Raw genomic sequence first — 13,776 nt, forward strand, 5'->3', positions numbered from 1 at the left:
AGATTTTGTAAAAGTAATACTGATTTCTCCTCATCCACATAGTTCTAAGGTAGGCCGTCACATGCTATAATGCAAAATAAAACACAGAAGAGACCTCACATAAGAGGTGTAGAAATAGCTAAAACGACTCCCCAAGAACACAACGAAAATGCCATAGTATCGATTAATGAACCCATAGAATTATATAAAACTTACTTGATTATGCTTAATATTTGTATCAAAATAAAATCTGTTGAACAAACTGCAAATAAAGTCCAGTCTAATACTCAGATTACTGAAACTACAGGTATCTGAAGGTCTCTGGGTTTCTTTCCTTAACACTCCTGTTTTAGAAGCTTTAGGCTACTATTGTATAATTGGGCTTAGGTTTTAAGCACAACAGCTCACACTACTAAGTCTAGATTCTTCTGTTAGGTAACTCCCTTCAAAAAAAATTTAGAAACTCCTGTGACTGTTTCCTTCAAGTTTATTCCAAAGTAGATATTTTCAATCATTTCAAAAATTGTAAATGTTACATTAAAAATTTATTGTCAGTCTGTTTAAACTGATATTCTTGTTTAAAGCAATAACAATGACATTTTCTGCATGTATTTTATAAGAACCTTCAAGGTTAGTAACATTCATTTCTTGTAACAATGGTCTTGAAATGGCTAATTAATGAAACAGGCATGAAAGTAGGAAGTGTGAATGTAGCAGCTTCACCGTAAAATCTCAGCAAATAGATATCCAACCTCAAGTAGATGGAAAATGCGAGAAGCCCAATATAATGAGCACATTGAAGACTAACATGCCACTTACTCTTGATATCTTTATACCACGTGATGGATATAACTGAGGTGATCATTTGAACAAGAAATCATGGTTAAGACATTATCCATTATTTCTATCTGCTAGGTCATTTGTGGATCAGATGGCAAATAAGAGGAGAGAAAAATCAGAACCATGAGAACATCTACTTGAGATTTAGGAAGACACACAGGGTGCTGTTAGAAACTAAAGGTTTTCATAAGCTAAGGGGATGGTTAGCAAGGAATAATGTCTGGTGAATCATAAAAGGCAAATTACTACCTTTCTGGAGCTAGAAGAGAAAAAAAATGGTAGCCTAAATATCATTTTAAGGCAGCAATTTGTATCCTTTAATATATTTAAAGTTTAGACTCTTTCTGGAATTCCCTTTTTAAAAACAACTCCAATAGAAAAAAAATGCTATCTACTGTAAGTATAACAGGTGTCTCTTTTTAAATGGCTTTTCCAGTAAATCTAATTTTCTTAATAACAGTAGTTGAAATCTAAAATTTATCTTGAAACTGTTTTTCACCCTGGCTCTTAGGCAAGGTGGCTCTCTCTAGCCAAGGTACCTAGAGATACATTCTTATATGTTTATAGCTTTGCTCTTGAGATGTATATATATGAACAATATTAAACGTGTAAAATCAACTACACTAGAGCAAGATAATACTACATATTACCTCCAAGTTAGAAAATTCAGTTAGCTTTCTCAGCAATTTCAATGCCTCCATAAACAAGGAAGCTATTTTCACAAATTGGTCTTGGAGATTGCTATGTTTAATTAGGTAATGCTTATTCAGTGGGAATTCTGCTTATTTTACTTATTCTCCAACTCTTTGAATTGAAAAGACCAATTGATGTTTATACCAAACCTGAACTTATTCTAGACTCTCTGATGAAAAAAAACCCACAAAGCAGTTTGTTATTTCATACATACAAAATGGCCTAGATAGAAAGCACATCTGCCTAAGGAAAGAAAAATTAAGGTCATGTTAGTTTAAATGGTCAATAATTAACTACTGATGAATCAAAAACAAAGTTCTGCTATAACAAGTTGGCAATGCATATGCCAAAATGACAATCAAAATCCCCTTTAAAAACACACCAGAAAATATCCATGTTCCACTGAATGAGGCTCTTCAAATCTTAATAGAAAATTAATTTTCAGACCAGGAAAAAATTTTCAGCATGAACATTTTACAAAGTCTATCACCCAAAAGAATTTCTTTAAGGGAAAAAAAAAAATCTTAGTAGCACTGAAATTAAAAAGTGAAATGAATAAAAAAATAGTTCTGGCAAGAAAGAGGAAACTTCCTCATGAAACAAAGAACAAAGAAGTGAACAATGAACCTCACTTAGAAGAAATCTGTTCTAGAAGAAAAGGAAGTTGGTAATACTGGGTACTATTCAAAAGCTAACACAAAGTTTTCTTAACTCTAGGGTTGAAGCTAGTCTTTAAGTTGTTTAAAGTCTTATTTGTGGGTGCTTGCTAATATTACCCAAACAACACCAAAACAGCATGACTGGTCCTCAGAAGCCAAGCCTCGTTTCCATGGAAACTTGCAATGATTCCTGCAGTAAGACTTGCTCAGAACCATTCAAGAGATTATGCATAGACAACAGGTTTAATGACCCACCGGAAGGATGGTATTAAATATTGCTGAGAAAGTAAACTTGCTGAGGGTGGAAACACGATCAAAAGCAGACTCTCAAAGAGGACCAGACGGAAACAGCATCCGACCCCTGATGGCTGTAGAAGCGACTCAGACACTCACGGCAGAGCAGGGGACTAATAAGTGGCTACTATTTTCAGTTTTGTTTTAGAAATAACCACTTAGAAGAGGAGTGTCACAACTTAACAGCTCCCTTATCCAAAGCTTCCATCATCAATATATTTATATAAGGTGGCGGGGTGTGCACATGGCTTCTTTAAGTAAATATAAATATAAATAATTTTAAAACGGATAATTTTTAAAGGTTCAAGTATGGAAACCAGAAAATGAGGCTAGTATTTCATGACAAGGGGTCAACCTGACATGATAGTTCTGTCTTCATATTATCCAGATGCTTCTGAACATTTATCTGGCGTGTGTTATAGTCTGTAGATTTGGAGGAGGGTGGGATCATCATTGATGAGAAAATGATTTTCACAGACATCCTCTCACGTCAGGGAGACGTAGTTTTTATTTGGGCTATGTCTTCAGTTTTGTCACGGAGCTGGAAATACATAGCTAGATGGCAAATTTTTTTCTTCTTTCCTGGTGACTAAAGGATGCTGGGTAAAAGCTACACATGGAGACCTGATATCACACGGAGAAAACGTGGTGCTGTGACTTGCTGTGATTTATACTAACTATTTGCATGTCTGCACTCTGCACACCGAGACCCCTACACCCCACAGCCACAGACAGATGAGCAGAAAGACAGCTCAGTGGGAGGCACTCTGCATCTGTCCTGCAGCTTGAGAACCTTCGGATAAAGGCCCTCTCTCCTCCTAAGCTATCTGGGGATCACAGGGAGCGGTGGCTGCCCAACATCAGAGATGTAAGTTTTCTTTACCCTTGCCATTTCCCAACCCTGTTTTAAAAGCCTACTGCGAGTACAGGATGGCCTAGGCCTCCAATCCATTATCAGGACCCACTGGTTCATTTGCAATGTTCCCAACCTCCTTAGTTTTAAAAAGTTATATTGTAGTTTCAAACTACTTCTCAAGTATAAGTGGTGGTACTAGATCAGGAAAACAACAAGGACATGCATCGCTTCAAAAGGATTACGAAACCACAAGTTTCAAGAGGACAAATGTTTTCCCTTTGGATTTTTACAGAAGTTCATTCAAAACAGCTTTTAGACTGTAAAATATTTAAGATTGCTATTTAAAGTTTATATTTTTGTACAAGTTCAGTGGGGTTATTTTAGAAGAATCAAAAGACATGAAAAACAAGGGTAGTTTTTTGCCTTAGATTTTGATGACTTTTTTATGCATCTTTGACAAACATGTTTCTTCTTTAATGATTTCCTCAAACCAACCAGTTAGTAAAATATTTGAATTGCCATGTATAATGTCACATTGTTATGTAAACATTAAATAAGGTACCAAAAATTTTTACGGGAGGGGGAATAACCTTAAAGCGGCACAATTCTTTATACCACTGGAGTGGGCAGGGGGCGACGGGGAGCCAGATTACAAACGTTTACACATGCATAGTGAGGAAAAAAAGATTTTACTAAATCCACGCATTTTTAAAATAGTTATCAAGTCTACTAAGCACCAACAATCCTAAAAATTTTTCAGCTTCATGATCTGTTTAAAAAAAACACACTATCAAATTAACATTAAAAACAAGCTTGAAGTGTAGCTTGTTCAAAAAAATAACTAAGTATGCCCATGTTTCTTCACGTTACAAAAAACAGTGGCATACAGACACACCTGCAAAGAATGCCTCTGGCTCTATCCTGCAGCGGATGGAGATGACATCAGCACATCATACGTGGTCTAAAACTATAAAAGTTTTAGAATGCAGCATCTTGTCACAAAAAAAAAAAAAAAGCTGATAAAACTTAAAGTATTTAGAAGATGCTGCCCTTTATTTTAAAAAATCTTAAATGAATTTAAGCAAAAATAACATACATTTTGTACATAACTGGCCATTTCTGGTACAGAAACCCAGCATATGGTAATATTATTGAATAAATGTAAATGCTACTTACAACTTTTTTTTCTTTTTAAATACATTTTAGACAAACTTTTTTTCTCTTTTTTTTAATAGTTGCACAATTAACCTCTTAGCTGCTAGCTTGATGCAAACATATGTAACAATACACAAATTTAAAAATATTTTTTATTCTACATAAAAGCTGTCAAAATTCCGACTCATGTCAAAAATGCAAAATAATGGAATATACTTTTAAAAAATTAGTTGCAAGTCTAGCAGCGAAGCAATTAAGTGAGAACATATTTAATATTAAAACAAAGGGAACTGTGCATCTATAGATGAAGTCCAACTATCTTAATTCTATTGAAACAAAAATTAAAATATTCTCCCTTGAGGCAAAAACAAAGTGATTATTTAAAATAGGAGTAAAAGCCGTTGCTGCCTGCAGAGCTCCCCAGGCTGAGTTCCTGGAACAGAGACAGAGGGTCGCTACTCTTCTTGGCCTGCTCAGGCGGGGGCCTGGGCTTGGGGGGCGCCCGCAGAGCGCTGGCATAGGACATGGCGGGCTTGCTACCCCCCGAGGTCTGCTGGCCACTGCTGTTAGCCGACTCTGCGATCTGCTTGTTGGGCATGAGAGGGGGGAACTGGCCGAGATGCTGCAGCACATTATAGTTGAAGGAACTGGACACCTCGAGGTTTTCAGACTTCAGTTGATCCTCAGGGGGTTTGATGGTCTTGGGAGGAGCTAAAAGCAGGAAACAGCGACACCGATTAAGGGCGAGCCTGGTGATCCTCATACATCTCATTAACACATGTCACAACCCGTTCTCATCTCCAGGAACTCAGGGATAGGGCAGCCAGGAGGACAGGCAACTCTGCCACAGAATGTCAAAATCATAATACACCTAACCAAACTTCTCTCTCTCATTAACACTCAACGAGAATTCACTACATGAACTGGAATAGCTAGCATATAAAAACTAAAGGTCAAGTCTGAAGGTTTGCTTTCAAAACTCTAATATGTACAATTGGACATTTGAAATTTACTATTTTAACTGCTCATGGTTTGAAAATGGAAACAAACCTGTTCTTTCTTAAATAAAAATAAGCTGAATAGGCAGACTTCTGGTCAAAATAGCTTTAATTAGTAATCTAAGTAATAGTAGCACTGAATTCCATTGCTTACAAATGCTACCTTTTCTTGCAATACATAAATAAACATAGCATAAAGAGAAACCGCTATAAACTTCAGTTCACGTTTCCTATAATCTGCCTGACTTTCAAGGTCCTTTAAATTTTGACTTGACTCCTTCTAATTTTACTGCCCACTAAATCATAACTTGTTTCCAAACACTGCTCTGGTTTTCAATCTTTTAAGATTTTAACTAATATTATATTGGATTATAATCATATGCATATTCACTGAAGAATACTTGGAAATTACATAAAAGGCCAAAGAAGAAAGTCAGTCATTTATATTCCCAAATATCAGAGATAAGCCTTAATTTGTTGGTGTATTTTTTTTCCTAAGGGCAATATATAATGTAGATAAATTTTAAGTAACCTCTCATTTTTAGAAATTTAGATTATAAGCAATATTTCACTGTCATACACTGTGATAAATGTTATTGGAAATAAACATTTATTAATATTCACAACTATTTCCTTAGGATAAATACCTAGAAGTAATAGCTGGGTAATATGGTATACACACAATGAAAGGTTTTCATAACTATGGTCAAACTTCCCTGCAAGAAAATACTCAACCAACAATGTTTACACATCTCCCTACTCAATCACCACATTGGTGTTATTACTTTTTTAACCTTAACCTATTTTATAAAGAAATAATCTTGTTGTAGCTGATTTGCATACCTTTGATTATCAGTGTTTATGGACATTTCCCACATGTTTATTACCTATTTGTGGATTGGGAGGTTAAGGTGAAAATATTTCATTTTTTAGTCTTAATAATTCATTGACTCAATATGCTAATTTCATAGTGTACTTTAAAAATTCATAAAATTGTTCAAAATTATTTTAAACCACTTAACGTCCTTCTAGAACATTTAATTCTTTTCCATCTAAATGTCACTGATTTTGTAAGTGAAACAACTGCTTTTAAGAGCATCTGTCCAACATTTCAATATGAAAGTGGACAGTACTGCCTACCATAGTACATAAAGCAAACATTTAATTGGCTGTTTAAGAACTTACTGTTTTTATTTACTAAGATTTATTTTTAACCATGTTCTCATTTTCATGACAATATAATCAGTTTATAATAATAAATACCTACAAAATAGTATTTTAGAGGCTGTTTAACCTAATGTCTATGCTGTTATAACTAACTGAATTCAAAACTTCTATTAATTTGTATATTTAACTCCAGATAAGAGAAACTATCCTTTAAATGTCTGATAAAGTATGTCTCATTACCAAGGTAAGTGAATGGAACCCAAACACATCGCATTAGCGAGGCGACCTCACCTGCCTGGGGAACCACCATGCCCAGGCGTAAAGGCCCTGCAGGCATGGGATCAGCCCCTCACTGCACAGGATCTATTTTCAGTATCTCCTTATCGGCAGACATTGAAAGAGCCTGAAATGTGATCAGCACCACAGTGGGAAATCCAAAGTTCAAAAAGGTCACAGACATGGTCTCTGCTCTCAGGCTTACAACTGTGGAGAAACTATTTTCCTGTTGATTCACCACTGGCAACCGCTACATTCCTCTGAAAATAAATATGTACGGATCTACAAACATACCTGCTGATAAACAAGTTGTGCCTCAGGATATTAGTGATTTTGAATTAATTTTTACATACTTAACTGTTACTTTCAACTAAAGAACAGTACAATTTGTCTCCTAGCAATGAAGAAAATAATTTTATATTTGTGTAAAAGATACCAGGAATGACATGCACTTTGGGCATTTGTTCAGGACTTTCTACCTTATCAGCTCAGGTTAAATTTTTATTGATTTTGGCTAACAGCTATCCTAAAATTTAAGAGGAAAAAAGATTGAAATGATGTTGTCTTTAAAATAAATTATTATAAACAAATCAAGGAAAAAGTAACAAATTTCCATCACTGGTTTGTAATTTAGATGTTTCTTGGGAAATTAAAATGTGATAATAGGAGTGTATTTACGTTCAACCTTTAAAATGAAAAGGCAACCCCAGGCAAAATACAGCTTACACATGGTAGGTACTAATGAATGTTTAAAGATTAAAATGACAATGTCTTGCTAGGAAACAAAAGCAAAGTCTTCTTAATGCTCTTTGCCCTACCATGTCTATAGTTCTAAAAATATGCTTGCATGGCACACACTCAAAAATGGGTCAGTTACAGAAACAATGGGTTCACATTCTAAAGATGAACAAAATTAATTTCAAATACAAAGGTTGCTACCAAGGCAGAAATTCACCAAAGATCACAGACTTGTTCCCAAAGATCGATGTTGACAGCCTACAAACAGAAGGCTATAGATTACAGAATGCAAATAATAGCATTCATTTCTTTACATTCAAAATACACACAAAAAAAAAGAAGGAATGAAAGGAAGATGAAAGTACATTCATGTTCAAGGCTAAAGAGGAAGACTGTAGACATCCCACCATACATTACAAGTTTAGAGCCTTACCCATTCCAATGCCTTTCTATGCTTTTGTTTTGAACTCCTTAGCCTTGGATTTCTCAGTTCATTAGAATACAAGAAATAAACAAAGGATTTCTAAATCTCAAAATGTTAGACTTTACTAATTTCTCTGATGGCCAAACTACCATGTCTCAAACTTTATTGAGAATAAATCCTTGAAAACTGATATTGACCTAACCAATTCTACCATCCCCCACTCTGAAGAAACCACCCCCCAAAAAAACAAAACAGAAAACAAACATTTCCCAAGCAAAAGTGAGTCTATCTAGTATTTAGAAATACATTTTAAGTTCTATTAACCTCTTTCATTTGTTCACAGATCAAAATGATCAGTTCCCCATAAATATTTATCCCCTTACCTTCCAGACCATAAATATAGAATCAATATGGCCCTAAATTAATGTGTGCCTGAGGCTACCTATGAGCTATGACCACTAAATATTGTTCAAAGTTAATAATGCAAACGGGGGAGATGGAAGAAGAAAACTCCATAAACAACCACAGTTTTAGCAGCCCGCCAACTCTGTCTTACCTATCAATTCTCTGGGCTGGGATGCCCTGCTGGATCCATTGCACGGAATGTTCTGATAGGGGGTAGATGAGGTGGCGTTCACCCAGGACTCCGGGGATAAAAAGTTGAAAGAGGATTGGTTATTGTGGTCCTGAAGCTCTTTACACTGAGCAAGGCTATCTTGAGGAGTGCTTCCTTCTTCAGAACAAGGTTGGACTGAGCTAGAGGAGATTCTTCTTTGGTACAAGGGCCGACCAGGTCCTCTGGGTTCATACTACACAAAGAAAAGGATAGTTCATCAATCAGTGGAACTTATACCCTCCCCCCTTCCTTAGGTGCACAGCAATCTCACTGTATTAAGTAGAAAATCTCAAAAATATTCTGTCTTATGAGCAGTGTCATCCTGAGCAACTGATTTAACCTCTTGGGAAATTCATCTGTGAATGAGGCTTCATTATCCACAGTACCTACCTCTTAAGCTTATTGTGAAAATTAAAATGAGTTCAGCATGCATAGCATTTAGAACTGTTCCTGGCACACAGGATGGGCTTGCTGTTATATAATTGTTTTAATGTAACATGTAAAGATAAGATTCCTTGTTAGATCTTAAATGAAAGATTGGGATTAGTTTTTACTGACTCCTCTTGCTCCCCAATAATAAAAAAATTGCTGTTCAGTTTGTGGTCACTAGGATTCTGAGGAATCTTTTCTTCACCATTGTTGCTAGCAATAATTGGAAATCAGGCACTGGAGGTTAGATTACAAAGGAGAGAGTTGAATTGGTACAGTCATAGCAGGATGCTTTTGGGGAATCTAAGCACAAGCAGGTATTGTTAGGCCAGTTAAATGGGAAAACTGGTGGTGTAGGCACTATGAGGGTAAGGCCGCCACAGACAGAACCACCAGAGTATAAACCAGGCAAGGGCATGGTCTGGAATGGTTGCCCGTGTACAGAAAGGCAGGAAAGGGTGGAAGGAGAGCATTTCTCTAGCTATTAAATGATTAATGCCCAGGTGGTTTCCGCATTTCTGAAATCTTAGCTACTGGATGAGAAAGGTGAGAGATAATACTTCCATCTAGTTAATTCTTTCTCTCATATATTTTTATTGTTGTTCTATATCTAAGAGTAATATATAAATTCATCTTTAAGTTTACTCTGCTTTAAAGGCAATTTTTCTTCCAATGGTCAAGTTCAATCTGAATTTAATCCTGGTTTTCTAGAAGATGATCCATCCTAAATAATCAGCACATCTGAAATTTCTTTGCAAAGGTCATTACAGTCAGGTATTGAGTAGAATAACCAACCTTTCTCAACTGCTTTGTATTCTCTATGGTAAGGCAATCCCTGGATGACTGATCCTAATAGCTTGTGCAGTATGTCTTTTCTTATCAATCTTTGTTATGAAGATGATTAGCTCGTTGAATCTAAATGAAGTGCTTCTTTTTATTACCAGGCCCTGAGTGTTTAGCCCAGTCACAGTCTGCAGGGGATCACATTCTAAAGTCTTTGTGTGTGAATACTTAAGCATAAAACTAATGTCAGCTCTGGACTCAGAAGGAACAGGTTATAATAAATCAAATCCCCTGCTGATACACAACACTAAATACACTCATGTGAATTTCAGGCGTTAATTTTGTAAGCCCTTTTTCATTAAATACTTAACATATATACACCAGCTGTATACACAAACACCTTTTGGCCCTGAATAGGTCCACAAACCACAAAGCTTAAGTGAGGAAAACTAAAAATCAGAAAGCAATAGAAGGTTGATAATAAAAAGAGACAATATTCAATTAAACTTTTTAGAAAATATGTATCATCTGTGGCTTCCAAACTGAAATTAAAAGGAAAAAAATCACACAGCTGACAGGCACAGCAGGACTTCACATGTTTATAACAGATCCTAAGCAGCCACTGACAAAGATGAATGTGTACATGAAATATGAAATTCAATTCCAAATCACATGATGAATACGACTGATCCTTTATGTTGAAAAAACAACCAAAACTTGAAATTATTTTTATGTTCTTCAAATTAGATAGATAAAATGGAAGATTTTATATGTATATATAAAAGCCTACTGTTACCTCTATTTCATACAACACAGATAAAGGTAAATGCATGAAAATATGATTTGCTACTCTGGAATCTGTCTTCCAAGGAAATTTGAGTACAGGCAGAGAAATCTTGGTGACAACTGAACAAAATGATTTATACACCAAATAAATTACATTTCAGCAGTTTTGTAGTTTTCAGCATACAAAGCCTATACAAGCTTTGATAGATTTATACCTGAGAATTTAGTTTTTCTGAGTTATTGTAATGGTACTGGCTTTCACATTTGGGTTTCTAATTGTACAATGCAAATTACAGAAATGAGATTGATTTGTCTGTGTTGACCCTTTATTCTGAAAGGTTGCTAAATTCACATTAATCATAGGATTTTTGTTGGTTAGTTTTCTGGGTAGATTCCTTGGGTTTTTCTACATTGACAATCATGTTATCTGTGAACAGAGTCAGTTTTATTTCTTCCTTACCAATCTCTATGCCTTTTCTTTCTTTCTTTTCTTTTCTTTTCTTTTTTTTTTTTTTGCCATACTGCACTGGCTAAGACTCCAGTGTAATGTTGAATATGAGTGTTGAGAGTGGGCATCTTACCTTGCTCCTAATCTTAGAAAGAAAGCATTCAGTCTCTATCATTCAGTATGATAGTTGCTATAAAATTTTTATAGGTAACCTTTAACAGGTTAGGGAATTTCCCTTCTATTTCTAATTTTCCAAGAGATTTTATGAGTGGATGTTGTGTTTTGTCAAATGTGTGTGGGCTTTTTGTTGCTGCTATTGTTATCTATTGGTATAATCATGTGGTTTTTCTCTTTAGACTGTTAGTATGGTGGATTACATTGATTTATTTTCAAATATTGACCTAGCCTTGCATTCAAGGACTAATCCTCGACATGAGCATGGTGTATTGTTTTGTATATACTACTGAATTCAACTTGCTACTGTTTTGTTGAGGACATCTTTATCAATGTTCACAGATACCAGTCTGTAGTTTCTCTTTTTTGTGCTGTCTCTCTCTAATTTTGGTATCAGAGTAATGCTGACCATGTGTAGTAAGCTGAGAAATTCTCTTTTCTTCCATTCTCTGGAAGAGATTGTGTAAGCTAGTGGCATTTCTTCTTTACATGTTTGGAGGGGCAGGAGGACAGAGAAATAAAAAGGGCAAAGAGGCCTTAGCTAATTTGGCTCAGTGGATTGAGTGTTGGCCTGCAGACTGAAGGGTCCTGGGTTCAATTCTGGTCAAGGGCATACAGCTCGGCTGCAGGCTCGATCCCCGCCCAGGTTGGAGCACGTGCAGGAGGGCAACCGATCAGATGTGTCTTTCTCACCTCAATGTTTCTCTTTTTCTCTCTCTCCCCCATCCCTTCTATTCTCTAAAAATCAGTGAAAAACATCCTCAGGTGAGGATTAATAAAAAAATAAAGGCAAAGAGGCTTTGCCCAGAGTTCCACCAAAGATGCATCCCCCTCCCCGCCCCGCTTTAGAGTTTTGGCTCATGCAGGATCTTGCTGTGACCAAGGCCAATGCAGTGGAATTTTCAATTTCATATTGCAACTAATCTTCTACCAACTGCTGATTTTTGGTGTAGTATCAAAGAAGAATTATCTGAAAAAGTTTTAAAATTTCCTTTTAAGTACATACCTATATGATGAAAATTTTCTTTATATACGCTAATCAAAATGACATATTGAAATATATTTGCAAAACTGTGAAAAATGGCACTTCTCAAGAGATATTTTTGGACAATATAGTTATTTTCATTAAAATATTATGTTAGTAAGTATTAGGTTTATTATAATGTTAAAATAAATTATTTTTAAATTCTCAGTTTTAAATGTCAATAGCTTGTATACAAACTATTCATAGATTTTTAAATATCACATAAAAAAAAGCTCTTTGTTTTTGCATAAGGCTCTTCACTGAAGTATCTCACAAACAAGAGTGTTTACAACTTGCAAATAGTGTTGACCCAATATTATTTTCCTACATCCAAAACACAAGGTATTGAAGGAAATACTAGAATGAATGCAATATTACAACCAAGAGAGAAATGTCAGATTTACTGCTGTGACATTTTGAACTACTTTGAATCTATGTGACTCTTGTTTACTCTTCCTGAATATGAAACAGTCAAGTTATCAATTATAGACCACAACACCTCTTATAATGAGAAAATGCCAGTTTGAGTAGAAAATAAAAGTTCATAGATGTTTTCCTTTAACTCATAATTATTTGTATTCTCTCTGAGAATCATAATTATCACAAAACAATTTTCCAGCTTTAAAAAACATGGTAATACCTGAGAATTTTTGTTTTATTCTTAAAGAACATTTATAAATAAAGTATATTAACACTAATTTTCTCACATTTGAGGTCTCCATGTTAATCATCTGAGCAGTCAAATAATTTAGAAGCTAGAACTGGCTAGCTTTTAAGAATTACGAATCCTAAAATGAACCATCTCCCTCTCTTCTCCATCACCATCCTCCATCCCCAAAACAGAGAACTTCATACAACTGAACATTTAATTCTTTGGTCCCAAGAACATAATTTGGCTTTTCCCATATCTGCTTTATGTAATGGCAAGCATTTCTCATTTTCCAGCAGTGAACCTTACTTCTGGCATAAAGATCTGAACAACATAGGACTGGAAGTCAGGAGTCTCGGCTCCACTTAATTAGTACCTGCTTAAACTACTAATATCCTTCTAACATCTTAGTGCCTCAGTTTTCTTTAACAAAGAGGACTTAGATAAATTATCCTCAAGGACTAGCCTAGTTCCAAAGCTCTTGTTTGTAAAGTCTTCAATAAATGAAAACGTCTGTCAATGAGTATTTTAACTTTTTATCATTAAAATATCCCAACAGCCCGGCTCAGTAGTTGAGCATCGACCTATGAACCAGGAGGTCACTGTTCGATTCTTAGTTAGGGCACATGACCAGTTCAATCTTCAGTGTGGGGCATGCAGGAAACAGCCAATCAATGATCCTCTCTCATCAATGATGTTTTGATATCTCTCTCCCTCTCCCTTCCTCTCTGAAATCAATAAAAACATATTTTTAAAAAATATATCCAAACATAAACTATCACCAACTT

At 35.4% G+C, this 13,776-nt stretch overlaps 1 protein-coding gene across 3 annotated transcripts in view; it reads right to left on the reverse strand.

The window, feature by feature from the left end:
* Window positions 1-3,053: 3,053 nt before the first annotated feature.
* The window catches only part of HELZ (helicase with zinc finger), a 133,780-nt gene continuing 123,057 nt past the window's right edge, over window positions 3,054-13,776 (reverse strand). For all 3 annotated transcript variants that reach the window (XM_080681334.1, XM_080681333.1, XM_080681332.1), the window contains 2 exons: window positions 8,636-8,888; window positions 3,054-5,187 (listed from right to left, as the gene is read on the reverse strand). In XM_080681334.1, the coding sequence (XP_080537460.1) occupies window positions 4,853-5,187; window positions 8,636-8,888 (588 nt within the window). In that variant the 3' untranslated portion in view covers window positions 3,054-4,852. The remainder of the gene's footprint in view (window positions 5,188-8,635; window positions 8,889-13,776) is intronic.

The sequence above is a fragment of the Plecotus auritus genome (assembly GCF_963455305.1).
Source record: "Plecotus auritus genome assembly, chromosome: 7".
NCBI lineage: Eukaryota > Metazoa > Chordata > Mammalia > Chiroptera > Vespertilionidae > Plecotus > Plecotus auritus.